The sequence below is a fragment of the Panulirus ornatus genome, chromosome 63 (genome assembly GCF_036320965.1).
Source record: "Panulirus ornatus isolate Po-2019 chromosome 63, ASM3632096v1, whole genome shotgun sequence".
Classification (NCBI taxonomy): domain Eukaryota; kingdom Metazoa; phylum Arthropoda; class Malacostraca; order Decapoda; family Palinuridae; genus Panulirus; species Panulirus ornatus.
Genome location: NC_092286.1, coordinates 12,298,991 through 12,322,629, shown reverse-complemented (window position 1 = coordinate 12,322,629; position 23,639 = coordinate 12,298,991). Strand labels below are relative to the sequence as shown.

Here is a 23,639-nt window from a genome sequence, read left to right as displayed (position 1 = left end):
AAAGCGAAGCTTTCCCTTAAAATGATGTCCACATCATCCCTGCATATGTATGTAGTCGAGGCGAGGCGCATTCTTTTATCTGGACATGACCAAACCCGTCATGACTTTAGTGAGACAAAGGATTATGAAAAAAAAACAACTTAATTTTAAGAACCTTTCGATTGTGGAATATATTGAACGGTTCACTCAGATTGTGTCAAACGTCAAACCGTTGTGATGAGAGGCTTCGAGACAGTGCCATCCATGGTTGGGTTTTGAGGATGAAACTTTTTCTGCTGTCCTCAGTAATGACACCGTTCTTGAGGCACCTCTCTTAGTCCATGAGTCCTCCCTCCTCAGCTACGTGCTTTTTATAGAGTTACGTAGATACACGGACCATACAGCCCCAAGGTCCGAGTGATGTGGTATGGGTAGATACATGGACCATACAGCCCCAAGGTCCGAGTGATGTGGTATGGCCAGATACACGGACCATACAGCCCCAAGGTCCGAGTGATGTGGTATGGCCAGATACACGGACCATACAGCCCCAAGGTCCGAGTGATGTAGTATGGCCAGATACACGGACCATACAGTCCCAAGGTCCGAGTGATGTGGTATGGCCAGATACACGGACCATACAGCCCCAAGGTCCGAGTGATGTGCTATGGCCATAACACTATGAGGAAAAGATGCAGTCCCATCAAAAGCAGTAAGCTTTTTTTAAACTTTTGAAACTTAAGCTTCCAGACTAAGAGTAGCGATACTGTGGAATTAAGGAATTAAATGACAAGCTTTCATGACATTTCTGGCCATGGTTCACAAAATTCTAGAAGTAGATTATCACAAAGAAGTCGGTTTATGTGTTGAAGTCTACACGAAATATATTACGTTATTAAAGTCTTATGCAAACTTATATCAGCATAACTGATGTAGAAAAAGTGATGTTTTCCCAACCAAGCTATGAGGATAGAATTCTTTATCTCTGAATATTATGTCTAGTCATATGACCTGGATGTATGGAGGAGGTACGATGCTGACACCCGTCAACAACTTTTCTTTTCAACCCTGTGGAAGAATTAGAACCAGTTTAGTATAGGTGAGCAGTGCATTCGTCTGAACGTAGACAACGGGGATTTGATATTTGGAATTGAAACAAAAAGGGTAGGTCGGAAATATGCTTTTATTTCGGCCTCTGGTTTTAGCTACCTCCCCTTGCCTTTCTTATGCTCCAGTGGTCAAGCGCTCATTAGCCTTCTACATCTCTCATCAGCCATTATCTCTCTGTGCCATTTTTCACCTCCCGGGAGCCACTGTCCCTCAGCCATCTTCATTTCCCAGTAGCCATCGTCTCTCTACCCCTCTTTATGTTCCATCAGCCATCCTCCTCCAGTCCCCTTCCTTCATCTTCCGGCAGTCACCCCTCCCTTAATACCCCCCTTCCTCTCCCTTTAACCACCCTCGTTAAACCCCCCCCTCCCCTCTTACCTTTCTCTACAACCATGTTTATCCTCTGGTGTGTCCCCTCGCCTGCCTTACAACAAACCCGCTCAGCCACTGGAAGGAACCAGAAAAAAAAGAGGGGGAAAAAATATCGGGTTGGTGAAAGAGGCCACAGTGGCCGGCGGGTCTACCCCTTGATGGATCCACCCTTTGATGGAGCTACCCCTTGATGGATCTACCCCTTGATAGAGCTACCCCTTGATGGATTTACCCCTTGATGGATCTACCCAGTGGTGAATTTACCCCTAGCTCTTCCAGCGTCCATGGACGGACCACGAGAAACCTACTTTTAAAGAGACTTGTAAAAATTGTGTGTTGTCGATTGTGCTCTGTGGCCAGCTTGAGAGGAGAGGATGTAGACGTAGTCTTTGGTGATGTCTGGCTGGGCTGTGGTGTCTTGGGGGCTGTTCTTCCTGTGGCTGACGACTGGTATGGAAAGGTTTCGTAGCCCGTGTAGCGAAGCGGCGTCAGGAACGGACGAAGAATGGCCTCATTCGTTCACATTCACCCTCTAGCTGGCATGTTTATTATTATTATTATTATAATTATTATTGTTATTATTTGTGCCAGTAACGAAGCGTTTTTGAGCGTTTATCTCATTTTGAGTCACAAAGACACACGCAAAACCATATGTGTATATATATATACACACACGCATGCGATGTTAGATGTGTATTTACTGATTATCTTCCACGAGAACTTAGAGGGAAGCAGGACCCTTGTGTGACGGTCTTAGACAGACAGACAGACGCATAAGAATGCCGACCATGACGCCTAGGCTTTCGGGGTAGAGGGAGATCGCGACGTTGACTCTCCGCGAGTGATGCCAGCACGTGGACCAGTTGTTGAAGAAGAGGGAGGGAGGGAGTGGGGTTCACCTCCTCCACCATTACGTTATTAATGATTGTAGCACTACGGCTGAGAGAGAGAGACACCCCCCTAACCCATCCCCTTCCCCTCCTCCCGGAAGCCCTTAGGATGCCAGAGAGAGAGAGAGAGAGAGAGAGAGAGAGAGAGAGAGAGAGAGAGAGAGAGAGAGAGAGAGTAACCTTTCAAAGTTTACAACAATTATGTTTGTTCGGTAGACTTCAGTAAGGGCGAGGTTAGCTTGAGCTAATATGCTTAAAATAGCGTATGATACTGCGCGTTCCGTGTGTTCTTCCCTGCTGCTATTCTCAAGGCGTTTACGCCGGTGCGCGGGCTCGTACACGACCGTGGCATAATAACGGAAAGTAGATTCAAACTACTGTCGACGCGTAGCGCTTACGTGAATCGGAATATTTTTTGGTGTGCTTCACGGGTGGATTTTTCGAGTGACTGCGGGAGGGGGGAGGGAGACACTCCGCGAAAAAGGTGTTACTAGTGTTGTTACGAACTGGTTTGGTTCTGTACATGTTTATGATACTGGTGGTTGTATTGATGATTATGCCACTGATTGGAGTGGTAGATATACACTAGGCTTCGAATTAGCGGTTTTGTGGTAGAGAGAGAGAGAGAGAGAGAGAGAGAGAGAGAGAGAGAGAGAGAGAGAGAGAGAGAGAGAGAGAGAACGTGTTTGCCCATTGCCTTGTGCGTAGTCTGTTCCATTTCTTTTCTCCTGTTGTCTTTCCACTACGTGACTAACGTCCGTCCCTTCCATTTCTTCACCTTGCCCTCACTCCTATCCTGCTAGCAACCCGGCCTACTGTGTGAGTAGCTGGACCAGTGGCGGCGGCGCCACCCCCGAGGGTGTCCACCGGGTTATTAGGGTGGTGTGTGTCCTGACGGTGTTGGTAGTGGTGGTGTTCGGTGTGAGAACAATGGTTATGTCCAGTGGTGTTCCCTCCGGGGACCGACCTCCTCGCCCGAGGAGAGTCCACAGGGAAGGTGCTCGACCTCCCTGCCTTGTGAAGGGACTGAGGAGTTGAGGCATCAGGAAGGTCTGTCTGGCGGAGGATGGCCAGCAGGGATGGAGAAGTTAGGATGCTGAAGATGAGTAGTGGTTAGGAAGAACGAAATAGCTTCTTACGTTTCCACGTAGATCGTCGGCGACGGACGACTCCCGAGTGTGTGATGTTCTCTTTGTTGTTGGTATACTCTTGGGGGCGAGGCTGCGAGTAGCTTATTAGACAGACCGTTCCGCGTGTGGGAGTGAGTTCGTGTTGACAGGTTTTTCGTGGAGCCTTTCGAGAGGCGCCTTGACGACGCTCGAATGTAAAAGAGGAAGAGGTGAAGGAGGAGGAAGAGGCGAAGGAGGAGGAAGAGGTCACCGGAGTGATAAACCTGTGGGTGTTAGACAGGCCGGGTGCCGTAGGCTCTTGTCGCCCCGGACACAATGATCTTGCCGATGGGCTGTGCCCTCTGACGGTCACACATCACCAGTGAAGTATATTTACGTTATTACCCACAGGCGAGAGACGTACGTGCCCGAACACTAGTATTGCTGGTTCTTTGTATCATCTCCTTCAGGTCTAATTCTGTCGAGTGACCTCACCCGTCTTCATATTCCTCTGTCTAAGCTGTCATCCCGTCGTGTGACAGGGAAGAAGTGTTGCCTTGGTCACCGATAGAATCTTCCCCTTGAGGGGCGTGAAGCCATAAGCCTTCGTTGGGTGTTGAACACTTCGATATACGTAGGTGTTGTGGAGAGGTTGATTTTAAGGCGGGTCAGGGATTGAACCTTGTGGGTCGCAAGTGCTGGCCTTGGGAACAACGTGACGTCATGTATGGTTTCGGCGGCCGACCCTTCACCTATACCTTGATGGTTGTCTTCTGCGTCCGACGCTGTAGAATTCAGTACCTGTGATGATAAAAATAATAATAATAATGATAATAATAATGATAATAATGATAATGAAAATAATGATAATAATATTCGATGATAATTATAATAATGATAATGATAATAATTGATGATAATGATAATGATAATGATTATTATGTACACATGTATGTACATGTATATGTGGGAGGGTTAGGCCATTCTTTCGTCTGTTTCCTTGTGCTACCTCGCTAACGTGGGAGACATCGACTAAGCATTATAAAATATAAATAATAATGATAATAATGATAATAATAATAATAATAATAATAATAATAATAATAACAATGATAATAATGCATCTTATCGTGCTTCTCTTTCCCACATTAAGCGAGTTAGCACTTTCAGGGTAAATGTATACCTTTGCCCTTTGTGCTCCTCTTTACAGCGAATAGTACAGGAGGGGAGGGAGATCCACCTCAATGGCTCTTTGCCCTTTAAGCATTGCCGCGTCCTACGACAAGCAGTAAATACGTTGGTAGTATTCTTTCCTTCCTGTCCCCAAAGAGAGTAATAATAGAAGTAATGATAAGTATCATTTATTATTATTATTATTACTATTATTATTATTATTATTATTATCATTATTGTAATTATTATTATTATTAGAGCGACTGTTGGATTATCTAGATTTATTGAGAAGCGAGTTCAGTGATATGTAAAACATATCTGTAGTAAAATGTGATAACTTACTGAATACCCTCAAAGCCGGGAGAGTGAGTGACAGACTGACTGCCTCTCCTCGTAGCCCCCTTGCAGTGGAACCTTCCCCTAGTTTCTCACTGTTTGCAGTGATGACCGTGCGAACTCGATGGACCGTCGGCTTTTTCTGGAACACTAATACATTCGACGTGCGCGATACGCGGTCTCGTTTAGATTTTGTCTTTTTGTATTATTGTATTTACAGTACAACCAATAATGATAATGATAATAATAATATGGTAATAATGATAATTATAATATGATAATAAAAATGATATTGATAGTAATAGATATAAACATATGAAATTATTTGTATTTTATCATTATATTACTATTATTATTATTATTATTATTATTATTATTATTATTATTATTATTATTATTATTATTATTATTATTATTATCATTATTATCATTATTATTATTATTATTGAATATGATGCGACTCCTTAGTTTCCACTGCCTCGCGCATCGCCAGTGTTGTGCAAAGGAAGCTGGTTAGCAACGACATGTTCGTCGGTTAGCAACGACAACTTCGTCGTGTACAAGTCTGTCGTGTTGGCGACGGGAGCGTACATTGCTGCCCAAACTGGGCAAGCGGACGCGATGCGGTCAACGGGCCACCCTACCGTTCCCCTCAGCGGATCTTGTTTCCGCTCATCCGACGCGCCCATTGTTTTCGTGTTTTATCTGAGCGCCCCCAACTGATCTGACCATTCCTTCTGTCCCCCTGTGTGTGTGTGTGTATATATATATATATATATATATATATATATATATATATATATATATATATATATATATATATTGGAAAGGATCACAATTTTGCGCGTGATCAAGTAAATTCCTTTGAGTCCACGGGGAAAATGAAACACGATAAGTTCCCAAGTGCACTTTCGTGTAATAATCACATCATCAGGGGAGACATAAGAGAGAAATATAAGTCAGTTGATATACAACGAAGAGACGTAGCTAGGACGCCGTTTGGTAAACATGTGATTGTCCAAGACCTTGGACAATCACATGTTTACCAAATGGCGTCCTAGCTACGTCTCTTCGTTGTACATCAACTCACTGTACACGAAAGTACACTTGAGAACTTTTCGTGTTTCATTTTCCCCGTGGACTCACAGGAATATATATATATATATATATATATATATATATATATATATATATATATATATATATATATATATATATATATATATGTGTGTGTGTGTGTGTGTGTGTGTGTGTGTATTGTTCTTATAGACGCCCTTCCTAAACTGTGTTGTTTTTCCCGCTTGTATTTTTTCTACATGTCGTGCCCTGGGTGGACTGTATTGCTCCTCCCTAATCCTATAATCTACCCGAGAGTCATGTGATTTTTGTGGCCATGTTATGTGTGTTTTATTGTCTTTTTATGGATGTGGATAGTGTGTGTACCGGTCTGGTCCTTATGTCATGCCTTAGCTGTGTCGTTTCGTCCCAATGATAAGTTCCTTTGTGCCAGTAAAGGTGATTTCCGCCTTAACCAAGGGGTCTCTCGTAATATATTAGGGAATGTGGGTATAAGAAGGATTTTCTGTCTGTATTATGGAGTTTTCGTGAGCATTTGATAGTTTTCCCGTCTGAATTAAAGGATTTGCGCCAACGTTGACGTTTTTTTATGTACATTTAAGGGTTTCCTGCTTAAAAATAGGGGTTTTCTATCTTATGTTAATGGGTTCCTGGTTCGGCCAAGAGGATTCTCTATATTAAAGAGTTTCTTTCTTAGTGTATTCTGTCTACTCAAAAGGGTTCTGTCTATATTAAGAGGTGGTCATATACGCATCAAGGTTGCTCTGTCAACATTGATTCGTTTCCTCTTTACTCAGGGTTTTCTGTCCTATTTAGTTTTTTTTTTTTTTTTTGCTCTTTCTTGAATGGTTGTCGTCTACATTATGGCTCTCTTGTCCAAATGAAAAGGTTACCCCTTTACACTAAAGGTTTTCTGTAAATATAAGAGAGTTTGCCATCACGTTAAGGGTTTAGATTCCATCAGAAAGCGTTTCCCGCTACTTTGAGGGTGTCCAGTTAGACTGAAGGGTTTAGCGCTATATTAAGGGCTTACTGTCAAGATTGAATAGTATTCCGTCTACTTTGAGGATTTCCTTTATACATTAAAGGGTTGTACGCTATACCAAGGGATTTTTTTTTTTTTTTTTAACTATATTGTAGAGTTTCTTCGTCAAACCAAATGGGTTTCTGTTTTATCAAGATTCTCCTTGATTCATTTTCCGTGAAATTAATCGTATATATTTCTATCATTGCTGTCCTCTGACTGATGTACTCAGCGGTTAAGATCAAATTGTTAAGGCAGTAGAGATATAACAGGATGGTGATGTGATCTACACAGACTCTGCAAAAGCATTTGACGTATGTGACCATGGTGTCATGGCACATAAGATGTGAAAGATGAGGATAAAGAAAAATTGGAACAGGTATATGCAAGTGTTTAACTAACTGATGACAACACTCCAGTGCCTCCACGGAACAAATCTCAGTCCCCCAGGGAACTGTACTTGCACCACTCATGTTTCTTATATAAACTTATAACTGATATGGACGCGTACACGAATCACAGTCTCATGTCATCCTTTGGAGATGATACTAAATAAGTACGAGAAATCTCGAGTACGTATTGTACACTGAAGGGCTTCAAACAGACTTAAACAAAGCCTTCCGCTGGGCCACCAAGAACAAAATGTTTTTGTCATTGGGGACAAAGAAGACAAGGAAGGAAAAACCAATGACGATTATTATCAGGGCACAAGTTTTCTCAGGAATAGAATACTCGTAACATCATCGTACAAGGTGGGCGATGAAATTACAGAATTAGAAAGTGTTCAGAGATCTCTCTGACAGCTCCAGATTGGCTGGCGATGGGAAGTGAATTATTGAGAGCAGCGGAAATCACGGAGGCTCTACTATCTGGAGCGTAGACGGGAGAGGTATATATATATATATATCATCAATCAACTCTTAGGAAATCCAAGAAGACGTGGTCCTCAACCTTACACTTCGGAAATGATTTCCTACCAGCACGTAAGACACGAATGAATGTAATAGAACTGTCTCTGTAATCAAAAGGCAGGCAGGCTATGCATGTTAAACATTCGGGGCCCAAAATCCCAACAGCAAATTTCCTGCCATCATCAGAAACAGTATATATGATGCATGGTGAAGGAATTTAAAGAGGAGTTGGACAAGTCTTTATCAAAAAGTGTACCAGGCCAGCCCACACTGTTGGTGGCTGCGACGTGTGCCTACGGCTTCCAATACCTTCTTGGTCGACCAACGACCCTACCCAGCAGCCTGAACCCTAAGCCCGGGTTCTTGGGTTAGAAGGCCCCCGAAGGCTTCGCCAAGATAACTCCCAGGTTCAGTGCCGTGTTCGTGTATGTGAATCCGCCGACGGTAGATTATATCCGTCTCCATCCGAGTCATGTTTTATGTTCAGATCACTTATTTCTTTTTTCTTCCTCGCTTGATATATGTACTTCGTCTTCATCATATTTTGAACCACGTCATATATATTTTCCTCCTCCTTTTTATATGCCCAGATTCGGACCTTCTTTATGCCTAGATCCAGTTTTTTTTTCCCTGCCTTTTCTAATTATCTTAGCGGCTGAAACGCCACGAATTCGCTTTTATACTCCCCAATATATTTTTTCTAATCTAGCGTGATTGGTTTAATTACAGATATATTAATGTGAGTTCCACGGAGCGCTTTGTAATTGGCTGTAACGGAACGATCAAGGCTGATTGTTAATTATGTTGAGGTGGTGGTGGTGTGGTGGCGGTATGGGGTTCTTTGGAGGGGGAGAGTGAGTCATGGCTATTATTGGGCCCTTCATTTACATGCAGTGCGCAGGAGCGCTGTGAGTTAGCGCTGCCACGGCCGCGCTGGTGCTGGACCATTACCGCGATGAGATATGAGTGTGGGAGCGTAAACTCCCCTCCCTCTTCACGGGTGTTCGGAGGCGTAAAGTCTGAGAGGGTGTGAGAGGGGATAAACCCTGTCTGAGTGTAAACTCTCGCGCGTATAAGTGAGCGTAAACTCTCCTTAGGACGAGAGGGCGTAGGACCCTGGTTCGAGTGTGTGTGTGTGTGTGTGTGTGTGTGTGTGTGTGTGTGTGTGTGTGTGTGTGTGTGTGTGTTAGCCGGTCCGTCATACCCAAGGGTTGTGTTCAAGACTCGTACCGTCGTACTCAAGGGCTAAGCCCTTTATTCTCCGTTACATAAAGGCTCAGTTCACGCTTCTCAAAATGTCAAAAAAACGACTCTATGATCGCCGTTCTTAGAGCGTTAATTGAGACATAAAAGGCTTCTAACCTCAATTGTACTTTAATGGCGTTATCAACTCCGATGACGCGAGATAAAGAAGGAAATATTGGGGGGACCCTATCTTCCCCGTCATCTGTTAGCTTAATGAGTGGCCATCACGCTCGTGACATCACAGATGGAAGAACCAATGAGGTTGTTGGATCTTTGTTACGTCATATGGAGATTCTACTCACAGACTTGGCGATTCTGTGACGTGTTGCCCACAGACTTGGCGAGTCTCTGACGTCTGTCTAACGGAAAATGTGGATTACGTGTTTTCATTACAACAACGACAGATACAAGAAACTCATTAATTAGGGCGGTAAGAGTACAAAGACATACAGAGGTTCCAGAACGAACGCCCTGCAAAAAATTTTTGATGTTACCAAGGAGACACAAGTAATGTCAGGCGCGGATTTGAAGTCAGTTTGTTTAACATCTGTTCTTAAACGCCTTCAATGTATTGCTTTCCACTGCTCAGTTCTAAAACGTTTCAATGTATTGCTTTCAACTGCTCAGTTCTTAAACGTCTCCAATGTATTGCTTTCAACTGCTCAGTTGTTGTTAAGATTAATTTGCTATTCTCTGAGCCCCCGTCAGTCTGTTTATGACAGCTGGAAGCCGCAGATGTTCAGTGGCAACCGTAGATTTATTTTTGCGGATTTCAGTATCACGCATACACTCCAGTCCCATTATCAATGTCTTTGATATATATATATATATATATATATATATATATATATATATATATATATATATATATATATATATGTATATGAGGAAGAGGGCCGGGGTTGACTGATAATCACATGTATTTTTTTTTACGACCAATCGATCAATTTTCTAACCATCGAAGTACAGCCTCCATCTATCTATACATCATGCTAGTAACCTCTAATGCCATCAGCTGCTCTACCGTCATCGTGCATATTGATGATATCATGTAAGATAGCAAGCAGACACGTCAAACGTGAGCGATTTCGTCGTGAACCATGGCTGAAAATCGTTTATCAAATGGAGGTTCTCGAAATCGTTTTAAAATGTCCCGATTCATGATTTACGTAAGTTTATCGACTACAGATGTGAAGCTAATTGGAACATGATGATTTTCCGGGCAGTGACTCATTACCTTTTTGGAATATCCGTGTTGAGTCGGCAAAGTTCAATTCCTCCGAAACTTTCACTTAGGAGGTGACTTATTGAAAATAGCAGTCAAGAGCTTAACTCTCTCTTGCTATATTTAGCATAAAGTTTATATATTTTCTTCTGGCGTAGGTCCATAATGTGTCTCCGTGTTTCCCTTGACATAAAACTGCGGTACGTACATAGATACGGTACATACATAAGGTTCCCATCCTCACGGGTCTCCACAGTTGCTGATCTCCATCTTCTTGTTCAAAGAGCCTGCAGAAGCTCTCTTTAACTGGCATCTGGTCCACTTCTAAATGAGCATCCAAATTCCTCCTGAACCTGTGTCTATAAGGTCTGTTGAACCAGTAACCAGAGCCTATATGATCCATTACCCAGAGCCTCTACTAAAGCAGTACACAGAACCTCTCCTGAACGAGTGACCGAAACTCACCTGAACCTGTAGAATGATGTACCTTGAACCAGTACCCAGAGTACCACCTTTTCCTCCTCCACCTCTTTTACCTCCTCTTCCCGTTTCATAAGTCCCTTAGAAATCTTACCGCCGCTACCCACTTCTCTTCTTTGCGTCGCGATGCCTTTGCTGATAAAACTGTTTATTGATCGCCTCGTATGCGATTAGATCTTGCGACAGACCACTCCGTCGGAGTCGGTGCTGCCTCGTAAACTTATTACCAATCCATGCTGACCGCGTGCCAGACGGAGGTGCAGGGAGCTTGTAACGGTGGTAGGGATAAAAGACGAGTTTGGGCAACAGGTGATGTGTGGAGCCAGTTGTGGAGGGTGGGTTGGCATCTTGGATGGTGAGGGAGTCCTCTTGATTCTTGTGTAAGTCGTTGATCCCTTGAAGAACGACGGTACGATCCTTGAGCACGACGATGGTACGACCCTTGAAATCGACGGTACGATCCTTGAGCACGACGATGGTATGACCCTTGAAATCGACGGTACGATCCTTGAGCACGACGATGGTACGACCCTTGAGATCGACGGTACGATCCTTGAGCACGATGATGGTATGACCCTTGAGATCGACGGTACGATCCTTGAGCACGACGATGGTATGACCCTGAGAACTTACGTGATGGCTTGACCTTTAGCCATTCAGGGTCTGGTCTGAGGTCAGGCCATCAACTGTTAAGCTTCGCACCATCGTCTTCAAGTAATCTACCATCATTCAGAGAGACTGAGCAGTAGGATTACCATTTTTTTTTTAAAATATGGATGACGCAACCGCAAACCGTTAGGTACGACTTCAATGCACTTCGAATTTTATGAAGCTATTGTGATAAGGTTTTGAGTCTTGACGTGGAGGCGACGATTGTCCAACGAGGGAAGGGTCCTGTGGTGGTAGATAGAGCTCTGCTGCCGCCTTACCACTGAGGCTTCTCCACAAGGTCCCTACCACATACACACCAGCTATCGAGACGACGACGGAACCCCCTTCAGATGTTCTCTTTGCTGCAGGTGTCGCCATGGGTCTGGTCACGAGATGAGGCGTGTGAGGTTGGTCCGGCCCGTCCGGCCTCCTGTGCGGGCCCGGCACCTCCCGGAGGAGCCATGAGGCCCACCAGCCTGCAGGGGCCCGCACAGCCCGTCGCGTCGTCCACAAAACGCCTCAAAATGCATGATGAGTCGGGCGGACGACTGAGATAGCCTCATGGCTATTATATACTGTGACGCGTATTGTAAAAAAACTTCCAAGTGCCATATATAAGAGTCTATAGAGTTATATGAATTGTATATGTATATATATATATAAAAGTATATATATGTGAGCGTGATGGTGTAAGGTGATGGCGCGCATACTGGAGCGAGTCTACCTCGTGTTGGCGCTATGTGCTGCCTTCGCCGCCGGCTGGGCGGACAGATCGACAGACTTCGACAAGGGCAAAAGTAAGTACGACGCTCCTCCTCGCAGTTCCCTTCCCACAAGCCTCTAGTCATTGTTAATTGCTATGTGATTAAGACGAGGAGGTAAGTTGTTAATAAGTTGTTTCATTACGATCTGGTAAGTTAATAAGTTGTTTTATTACGATCTGGTAAGTTGTTAATGAGTTGTTTTATTACGATCTGGTAAGATGTTAATAAGTTGTTTGATTACGATCTGGTGGGTTGTTTATAAGTTGTTTAATTACGATCTAGTAAGTTGTTAATAAATTGTTTGATTACGATCTGGTAAGGTTTTAAGTATGGTTACGATCTGGTAAGTTGTTAAGTGTGGCTACGATCTGGTAAGTTGTTAGTGTAGCTACGATCTGGTAAGTTAATTGTGGCTACGATCTGGTAAGTTGTTAAGTGTGGCTACGATCTGGTAAGTTGTTAATTGTGGCTACGATCTGGTAAGTTGTTAAGTGTGGCTACGATCTGGTAAGTTGATTTTCTTGTTCAGGTTTCATGAAAATGGTAACTTTTCCTTTGAACCGTTCCAGATATAAACCCTGACAGTAGCCCAAGCTTAGGTCGGCCACCTTCGGCGGTAAAGGACACACACACACACACACACACAGTCGAACTCGTCAACTAGTGAAACCCATCCCATCTTAAAATTTGCGGCCGTCAAAGGCTTTAATTGAAAATCCTTGATGCCCCCCCCCCCAGCAGTTACTGTATCTTCATCTATAATCATTATTCAATTGTTTTCGCTCGAAAGACATTTTGTGGAATTTCGATCGGTAGAATGAATACTTTCGTGTCAGATTTATTCGCCTGTTACAAACCCTCCTTCAAGCTGTCCAGAAAATTTCGAACATGGTCGGGTTGATTTTATTGGTTTTAATTAATCCTTTACAGGACATGACAGACATTTAGTACCGTCGTGTAGGCCGCTGTGTGGGGGCTACTGTTAACCACACCACGGCTTCGGCAGCCAAACCAGCTTAAGGAACTTCATTTCAACGTCGCAGAGAATTGAATACAAACCTTGATAAATAAAGTGGTGTAATCTGACGCTGGTCCTCGACCAGCGCGAGGCCACCACGCAACCTCATTGGTTAGATTAGATCGCTCCTTTATGTAACGTCCTATCTGATTGGTAGTTTGTTTTCGGAGAGCTAAATAAAGTCATCTTCTATTTTGATTGACCAAAAAACCTAAGAAATCACGCGAAAAACAAAACTGTGTTTTTCTTAACTCATAACTATGACGATTTTCAGTTATATTAACCAGTTTCTCTTAAAAAATATTGCGCGGCATCCGATGCGCGCCAACACTGAAAAGCGCGCGAAGGCTTATGATTGGCGGAGATGCAACCCGATCCCCCCCGACGCTGTCGTCACCAGACCCAGGTTGACTCAGAAGTCGCCGGGCGGGTGGCTGGGCACTTCTCAGACCAGCCATCAGGAGTTCGGGTTCTTACGCGCACCACTTTCTCGTGTCTTCCACCTCCATTGTGTCTAGCTAGATGCTGGGCAACCCCTTCTCCCAATACATATATGTCTTGCCCCATTGTAGAAACTTCATAGATATGAATAAGCAAAGAAATTCTAAAAGTTTCTGTTGAAATTTTAAATATAAATCTTAAGATTTTCAGGAGACGAGGGTTGATACATGTATAGAAATGGTTAGCAAGTTGTAGTAGTTTTATTAAAGAAGAAATGAAGGCTTTTAATATAACTATTATAGAAACCGCAGGGAATTTGAAGATTAGAAATTACATTGTAAAACTTAACATGAGTCAGAGGCAAGAACATTCACTCCCTTGGTCCAACACTACCCTTGAGGGGAGGAATACCCCTGTCCTCATCCGGTAAGATAATTGTAGGATCCTCCGGGCACACAGGGGACCAGAGGAACAACATCCTCTTGTGGGAACTTGGTATTCCAATGGACAAGACTCCTGGGGAGGCCCCCACAGACGTCGAGTTACTGCAGAAATTACACTCTGGCTGACAGATGGACATCCATTTTGCCGAATTGTGATGTCAGTTCATTTCCAAAAGAATTAGACTTGAATACACTGGCTTGTTGTGATGTTCAAAAGAGTTCCACTTGTTACTTTTTCTTTTCGTGCTGAGATCTGTCAGCCTCACCTCCGCCTTTGTGTTTAAAAGTCCTTTGTGTTGTTTGACTTCCCCTGATATGGTACAGGGAGGTTCCGTAAACCTTGATCATGCCTTATAAGAAATAAATAGGTACATGAGAGTTGTTTTATATATATATATATATATATATATATATATATATATATATATATATATATATATATATATATATATTCTTTAGGAGTGAAGACAATGACAGTAAATAACCAAGGCCTTTCAGTTATGATCCCATTTATCGTCGCGTTCGGTGGAGCACAAAAAGTGAGGTGATTAGAATCAGTCGTTATGACAGAGATGATTAACATCATGATTGGTAGTAGGACCAGACTGTGTCACTGTAATCATGAAGCTCCCGGATCTCCCAGCTTGTAAGAGTAAATGAAACGGTTACAGAGGTGCACCAAGTCGATGACTGGTGTAGATGGTGATCACCGTAGTAGACATGATTACTATTTTTATTATACTGTTTTATAGTCTTGTTTATTTTAGTTGTAAGAATTAACCTTGACCTCTGCTTCATCTAGAGATAAGCATCATGCTGTTCAAGACTCTAGATTATAAGCTAGGCAGTGTCTTAGACTAGTCTTATAGATTTAAGTAGACATGATTACTATTTTTATTATACTGTTTTATAGTCTTGTTTATTTTAGTTGTAAGAATTAACCTTGACCTCTGCTTCATCTAGAGATAAGCATCATGCTGTTCAAGACTCTAGATTATAAGCTAGGCAGTGTCTTAGACTAGTCTTATAGATTTAAGTAGACATTATTACTATTTTGATTATACTGTTTTGTCTCAGTCTTGTTTATTTTAGTTGTAAGAATTAACCTTAACCTCTACTTCATCTAGAGATAAGCATCATGGTGTTTTAGACTCTAGATTATAAGCTAGGCAGTGTCATGGACTAGTCTTATAGATTTAAGCTTTACTTTTGACCTAGAAGTATCAGCCCCATTGTAGTCGAGACTCATTATTACCCTAGAGTAAATTCTACGTTATCTTTATTGTTACGCACGTGTTATGCATGTGTAATATTGTGTTACTCTACGATAGATTTTAATGCCTTTTGTGTCCCCTCTTTACATACTACCCTACCCAAGATAGAGAGAGAGTCCGACCTCTAGTTCGAACTAACCACCACACCTGGTGTTCTCTTCCTCTCTTACAGTCTGCATAGGGACGACGGGCCGCATGTCTGTACCGTCCAACCGCGAGCACCACTATCGCAACCTCCGCAACCGCTTCATCAACTGCACGTACGTCGACGGCAACTTGGAACTCACCTGGCTGCAAGACGAGAACCTCGACCTCTCCTTCCTCCAGTACATCCGTGAGGTTAGTCTAGTCACCAGCACCAGCGAGGAAGTCTTTGCTGACGCGCCCGAAACGGGGCGTCACGTAAAAGCTGGCACAAGCCTTCAGGGGATGAGTGGACAGTTTTAGAGAGGGATCTGTCGTCCTTCACCTATGTATGGGAATAAAGTAGCACTTTCAGATGTAGAGGAGTAGATAATGTGGAACGGGGGAGGGGGACGTAGATGGATGAATAACATGGAAGGGGGAAAAGTAGATGGGTGGATAACTTGGAAGGGGGAATATAGATGGGTGGATAACATAGAAGGAAGAGACGTAGGTGCGTGGATAATATGGAAGGGGAGAAGTAGATGGGTGGTTACCGTGCAAGGGAAAAAGTAGATGAGTGGATAACATGGAAGGGGGAATAGTAGATGGGTGTATAACATTGAAAGGGGGATGTAGATGGGTGGATAACATGGTATATCTTAAGTAAGGGAGGACCAGTAGCATATAAGTAACTGTTGTGTGTGGTTGTTCATCCCTATTGATCACCATGTGTCTTTTATGTGTCAGTCTATGTAATTATACTTTAGAGAATTCAATATATTATAGACACATCACTAGCAATGTAGGTATGTTCAACTTCTGTATATCCAGGCCAGTCCCCAAGGTTTATTTCACACCCTTAGGGTAACCTCCATCCCTAGGCTAGCTGCCAGTCCAAGGGTATTAGGTCATCCCATACCCTTAAGGGTATTAGCCCCCATCCTAAGGGATAGCCTTCAGAGTATAACACCACATCTATAGGTTCAGCTCTCCGAGAATAAACCCAAGCCCATGGAATATCCTCCCCAACACCATTGTATAGGTATCACTCTTCAAGAAGTTACACCACGCAGCTAAACGTTGTTGTGGACGTAATGATGAACACACACACACACACACACACACACACACACTCTCTCTCTCTCTCTCTCTCTCTCTCTCTCTCTCTCTCTCTCTCTCTCTCTCTCTCTCTCTCTCTCTCTCTCTCATCGAAAAAAAGGCATCAGCTTGATTGATCAAAAATAAAATAAAAAAAAAGTGCCCTTCGTCGGCGCCTTCGTCAGCAGCGGCGTCGGCTTTGTTATTTGTTTTCGTCCTGACACATTGGCCTTTTCCCCACGGCAGGTGACTGGTTACCTGCTGATCTCCCACGTGGACGTGAAGAGGATCGTGTTGCCGTCGCTGCAGATCATCCGTGGTAGGACGCTGTTCAAGGTCTCCGTCAAGGATGAGAGCTTTGCTCTTCTGGTCACCCTCTCCAAGATGCACACCCTGGAGATGCCCGCCCTCAGGGGTACGTCATTACGCTCCCTTTGTGTGTGTGTGTGTGTGTGTGTGTGTGTTGTGTGTGTTGTGTGTGTGTGTGTGTGTGTGGGTGTGTGTGTGTGTGTAATTCTCCTCTTCCGATCACGTCCTTCTATAAGGGAGAGTGAGTTCTAGCATTAGGCTCCCTGCTGCTGCTCTCTCTCTCCCTGCATGGCCTTGTCTCCTGCAGGCGGAGGATTTGTAGGGGTCTTCCTGGATGGAAAGATGGTGTTGGGTACCACCGTCTTTTACGGACGGTGTTGTAGGTTGCATGGATGGGTCTCTATGGTAATTCAGTGGCTGCATAGATTAGAAAGGATAATGATATAGTAAGGTGTGCAGAGGTTGCGTACTCTATACGTCATTTTGGTAAAGAATACATAGATGGTATTTTCTCCGGTGAGTCTGCTTAATAAAAATGATTTACGGCACTGCAGGCCATGCAGAATGTGACGAGGTAGGTATGTCCGTGCAGTGTAAATCGGGTATGACCATCGACGTGTGTATATGGTAATATTATTCTGCATTATTTGATAGTTTCCAATAATGTAAAACTCTTTATTCTTTTGCGAAGTCTTTTCTTTGATCGTCTGGAGTTGTCTCTTTTTTTTTTTTCCTTTTTAATATTCTTTTTCTTTTTCCTTATTCGTTCACCAGTTGTGAGGTGTATGATTGATTTTCTTTTGTTGACTGGCTCGTCCCTCAACCCGTGCCTGAGTGATCCATAACTCACTCTTCCCCTTTTCAACCTTTTGAGTTATGTCGTAGTGTGGACCCTGTCACTTGTGTTGCCGAGATGCTCATGGGTTTCTCACCAATTTCTGCCACCATCCTTACAGACCAGCTGAACAAAGTTGCTCGACAGCTGAATGATGAAATACATGCTACCTCAACAAAAATATTTCTTAACGGTAGAACAGAATATCTCGCCGTCTTAAACAAAATATTCCGCCAGCTTAACGAAAACATTTCTACAGTTGACAAGGAAATTTCTCGCAACAGTTATCAAAATATTATTTCGTCGGCATCACAGAATTTCTTGGCTACTGAAATATTTTGCCATGTAAACACTTCGCCGACTTAAGTAAATCATGTCGCCAGGGAAACAGAACGTGTCCAGAGCTCAGTATTTCTCACCAGCTTAAGAAAAAGCTTCTCGACAGCTTGACCAGATATCTTCCTTAACTTCACAAAGTGAGTGAGCGATCTTGAAACGTACACTGATTAAAACGCCACATCTGAGTCAAACATACTTGCATTGGGCGACATGTAATCTACTTTCTACCTTTCCTTGAGCTTGACATTACGATCCTGGGACCTTTTCTCTACTGCATATGGAACACGTATTTTGATAGTGGGTCATCCTTGCGTCACATTACAAAAATCATGTACATTTGGGAGTACATGGAGCGTAGATGGGAGAGACGTATCGTGATTTTCCCTTGGGGGAGAAAAAAAAAAAGAATCCTTCAAGGCATTGGTACCATTCCACCCTACGCTCAAAAACTGTTCTCCTGCTAGCACGACTGGTATAAAAGACTAATATTATAGTACCACTGACACCAGGAAGATGCGACCATCATGCAGGACCTAAGACTGGTCAACACACTGCCTACATCCATGCTATAAACGCTACGAGACGCACAGTGGAGGAATCTGAAAACGTTTCAGGATAAGTGTATTATAAAAGAATTCCAGACTAGTCCGGTTTTGGTGATTTCGTGGTCCCTGCAAGCCGCGGCTTCCAATAACTTGGTGGACCAGCGATCCCACTCAACCGCTAGTGAACCCAGCTCATGCTGTAGAGGTAGTTAGTAGATCGAAGATCACGTACGGTGAAAAAGGAAGGTATTTGTCGAAGGATAAACGATAGTTTAAGCAAGTCTAGGTCACATATACTGTTGGTCGCGTTCTGTTTCCTAGTTCTATTTTATCTTGTCCTCTTTCGACCTTCAGCCATTAATAGCGCACCAGAAAATTTACATAACTATTGTCGGGTTGGCGTTGGCGGAGATGGAGGAGACCACCAAGATGCCAAGTGTTGGAGCAACGCGGCCGGTTATTGTGTGGGTGAAGAGTTGGTTGTGGCTGTGTGTGTGTGTGTGTGTGTGTGTGTGTGTGTGTGTGTGTGTGTGTGTGTGTGTGGGCGCGTGCCTGATTATTTGGTTGCCAGGGCGTTCGTGTGTGTATGTGTATGTATGTATGTGTGTGTGAGTGTGAATGTATGTATGTATGTATGTATGTATGTATGTGTGTATTTTTGTATGTATGTATGTGTGAATGTATGTATGTATGTATATATGTGTGCGAATGTATGTATGTATGTATGTATGTATGTATGTATGTGTGTGTGTATGTTTGTATGTATATATGTATGTATGTATGTATGTATGTATTTGAGTATGTGTGTGTGTGTGTGTGTGTGTGTGTGTGTTTGTGTTTGTGTAGAATATTCCTGCGTACAAATACTTGCACGTGCATGTAAATACACGTCCTGGCAACCAGACAGTCACAAAACCACCCCAACACGCCCTGGAAACCAAAGTCTTGTACTACCATGCACGTCTTGGCAATCAAAGGGTCACACACACACACACACACACACACACACACACACACACACACACACACACACAAAATAGAGGCTGCTAAGAGCGACTGTATGTACTACGACGAAGAGATTCGACAATCTTAACACGACGGCACAACCACCCTTGAGCACGACGGTACGACCCTTGAACAGGACTGTACAGCCACCCTTGAACCCTTGAGCACGACGGCACAGCCGCTCTTGAACCCTTGAGCACGACGGCACAGCCGCCCTTGAACCCTTGAGCACGACAGTATGACCCTTGAATCCTTGATGAACACGACGGTACGACCCTTGAGCACGACGGTATGACCCTCACGGTGTGATAGCCTGGACTTCGACTTGTTCCCTTGAGGATTTAGACTCAAAAGACGTTTGAGTACAACATAAAAAGACCAGAGACCTCGACCTTCATGTAAACAGCCTGCCGCCTGACCTTGGCTGTCTGTTTAGAATACTCTCTCTCTCTCTCTCTCTCTCTCTCTCTCTCTAGCTTCCTCTCACTTCCTACCATTCCCTACCCTCTCCCCAGCAACCTCCCACCCCCGTCTTTGCTTCTCCTCTTCATCGTCCTATTCACTTCCCCACCATCCCCCTTCCCCCCTTCATCTCCCTATCATCCCCCTCTCCTCGTCTCCCTAGCATCCCCATTCCCTTCCCAATAATCCCCCACATCTCCCCAGCACCCATTACCACCACCACCTCCTGCTTACTATTTGCATCGCCTGTTGCCCACGCGAAGATATCTCTTAGACATCAGACAGTCACTGTAAAGTATGACTTATGGCCACTGTAAGTATGACCTACTGGTCACTGTATGACCTACTAGTCACTGTATGACCTACTAGTCACTGTAAGTATGACCAACTAGTCACTGTAAGTATGACTTACTAGTCACTGTGACTAAAGTATGACCTACTAGTCACTGTTAAGTACGAGCACTGGATTCGGTTGGTATGATTTCCCTAAGCGATCTCTGCTTGAAGGAGAACCACAGTTTACAGCTTGGACGTGTTCATCGACTTGCACTTCCTGGCTTATTAATTGAGCCGGATGAAAAGAGAAAAGACAGAGGGAAAAAAATAGTGTTTCTTTCCTGACCGTACCTGAAAATGGTGAGTTACTCCTTTGGTTAGCTCTTTGTTATGACTAAATCCTTGTGTTTTTGCTCTTGTTTGTAATCTGACAAGGTGAGGGTAACCTTGAGCATTGCCTTACGTTGATCGTACAGAGTATCACGTTTGTATAATGTAATTAGATTCCTCTGCGTTTTTTACACCACGTCTGTACGCATGCAGTTTGTGTGTGTGTGTGTGTGTGTGTGTGTGTGTGTGTGTGTGTGTGTGTGTGTTTTAACAGCTGCACTAAACTTTTCTTCTGTCCCTTATGATGTATAGCTTCCTCATTGTGCTTCCTTGCATGTCTCCGTTTTGCACGATTGCTTGCATTATGTCCCATACATATATATGTCTCATCTCTGTCATTTCTTTTCGAGCACATTTGTCTTCATGTGGAGTATTTAAGACGTCATTTTCTCAGCTACGTCGCTTCTCTGTACCCTCAGTTGTGTTGATGATACAACATATTGTGTGTTGCAGATATCCTGAGGGGGAGAGTGGGCGTCATCAACAATTACAACCTGTGTCACATGAAGACCATAGAGTGGAGGGAGATCATGTCGGACCCCAACGCCAAATACGATTTCGTCTACAACTTCACGCAGGCGCAGAGGACGTGCCAGTGCGACAAGGCGTGCAAGAAGGGCTGCTGGGGCGAGGGCGAAAACAACTGCCAAAAGTTCAGTAAACTGACCTGCTCGCCGCAGTGTAGCCAGGGGAGGTGTTTCGGCTCGGGCCCGAGAGACTGTTGCCACCTCTTCTGCGCGGGAGGCTGCACGGGTCCAACCCAGCGCGACTGTCTGGTGAGTCCACGCTCCAGCTTCTCTCTCTCTCTCTCTCTCTCTCTCTCTCTCTCTCTCTCTCTCTCTCTCTCTCTCTCTCTCTCTCATCTCGCCAGAGTTACGGAATCTGGAGTCCAACAAGCTTTGCGCCATCTCCGTGACGCGGAGTTGTGTAGTCTGTTCCAACAGATCAATTATGTTATGAGGGCCACTGCTCACGTTCGGTCTCAGATGCCGTAACTTCTTCAGTCATGGCTCCCAACTGTCCCTTAACACGTACTTATCTACGGGTCTTCCTCCATGGTTCTTTATCCTTTTTTGAGTTTTTATGAGTTTCCCCAGTACCTGCTATGAGTCTGGAGTCTTTCCCTACGTCGGTGAAGGCATAGGGGGGTGACTGCACAAGCTTTCTTATTACTGTAACATCTGATGTACCGTATCATTTACACGTTTGACATAACAGCGCGACTTATAAAGAGGGCCTTTGGTTCACGTGTTTGTCACTCAGGAAGCCATGCTTTTATGACTTGTGTTTGGGGGAAAAGTCTTATGCTGGTAACCTGTATTAGAATCTGTCATTTTTTTTGAGAGAACTGTGTAAAAGACTTGCAAGAAAGGGAATTAAGGAAAGGTGTATCTTCTTTGTTATGGACACTGGAAGCGATTGGAACTTTTTTTTTTTTTCTCCTTTAATCCAGAAATAACAGAATGAAAGCTTTCAGCTACAGTAAACGGGAAGTCGTTCTTCTCAGAAGTGGACTTTATTTATTATTTATTCATATTTTTTGGCTTTCGGTCACTTCCCTACATAGTTGTACATGTGATAAAAGAAATCCGGTTTCTCGGTGCAGATATCCTCTCAAATGTGTACTGCTCAGCAAATCGTCCGGATGCTTATATGTTAGAAGCATGGTATCCGTACGAGAGCCTCTATCCAATCACGACCCCACATTATATCTTTTGAACTCTGTATCTGAACCCTGCATGGCTCTCTCTCTCCATCATACACAGCGTATACCACCCCAGACAGTATATCTACAGACGGTCAAAGACAACCCACCAGGACACAGAATATATCCACCACCTCAGACTCGTCCTACACTCTTTGGACACACGGTATCCACCCGGACGCAGGATATCCACTCAATGTCCACGCCGATACAACACACACACACACACACACACACACACACACACACACACAGCGAGAGAGAGAGAGAGAGAGAGAGAGAGAGAGAGAGAGAGAGAGAGAGAGAGAGAGAGAGAGAGAGAGAGTGGTTGTATTGAATGACTTCGGATATGGATGGAAGTAGAATTACCGGTGACACCAGACTGTGGGCTGTGGTGTGGCTCACACATGCCTTGCCCCTTTCCTCCAGGCTGTTCATAAGGCTTGGTTTATTCCACCTCCAGCTGCTCGTAAGTGCTGGTTCTGTCTTCCTCCAGCTGTTCCTAAGGCAGGTTCTCTCTCTCTCCTCCTCCAGTTGTCCATAAAACTGGTTATGTCCTCCTCCAGTTGTCCGTAAAGCTCGTTCTTCCCTCCTCCAGTAGTTGTCCCACACCTTGGAACACTAGCTTGCTCAACACAGGCCATCCTCTAGACGGGAAATTTAGCCAACGTTTGCTCAGACCAACTCTTAGACGGGATTATTTTCTGGAAAGCCTTCTGTTGCCCAGTACTTCTCTTAGACGGGAAGTTTGGCCATGCCTCGCAGCGGAGTCGATCTCCGAGACGAGGAAACTTGCTTGGCCTAACCTCTACGTATACTAGATATCTTCCTTTGCTTCCTCCTTGATACACATTGGATAATTGCTGACTGCCATGCACCACTCGGCCTGCCGGCAGCAGCAAGGTCCATCCGTCTCTCCAACCAACAAAAGCAACAACTACAACAACAACACAGAAAAAAAAAAAGGGTTAAAGGATATGCATCGGAAATCACGATGTTTTAACGACTCATTTGAATATGAATAGAA

The 23,639-nt window shown here is 43.9% G+C and overlaps 1 protein-coding gene across 4 annotated transcripts in view; it reads left to right on the top strand.

Annotated features, from left to right (window-relative positions):
• The window catches only part of Egfr (epidermal growth factor receptor), a 397,002-nt gene that overhangs the window by 350,761 nt on the left and 22,602 nt on the right, over positions 1-23,639 (top strand). For 3 of the 4 annotated variants that reach the window (XM_071656714.1, XM_071656713.1, XM_071656712.1), the window contains exons 2-5: positions 11,951-12,379; positions 15,695-15,861; positions 16,993-17,161; positions 21,361-21,683. In XM_071656714.1, the coding sequence (XP_071512815.1) occupies positions 12,280-12,379; positions 15,695-15,861; positions 16,993-17,161; positions 21,361-21,683 (759 nt within the window). In that variant the 5' untranslated portion in view covers positions 11,951-12,279. The remainder of the gene's footprint in view (positions 1-11,950; positions 12,380-15,694; positions 15,862-16,992; positions 17,162-21,360; positions 21,684-23,639) is intronic. The other variant, XM_071656716.1, reaches the window with a different exon arrangement.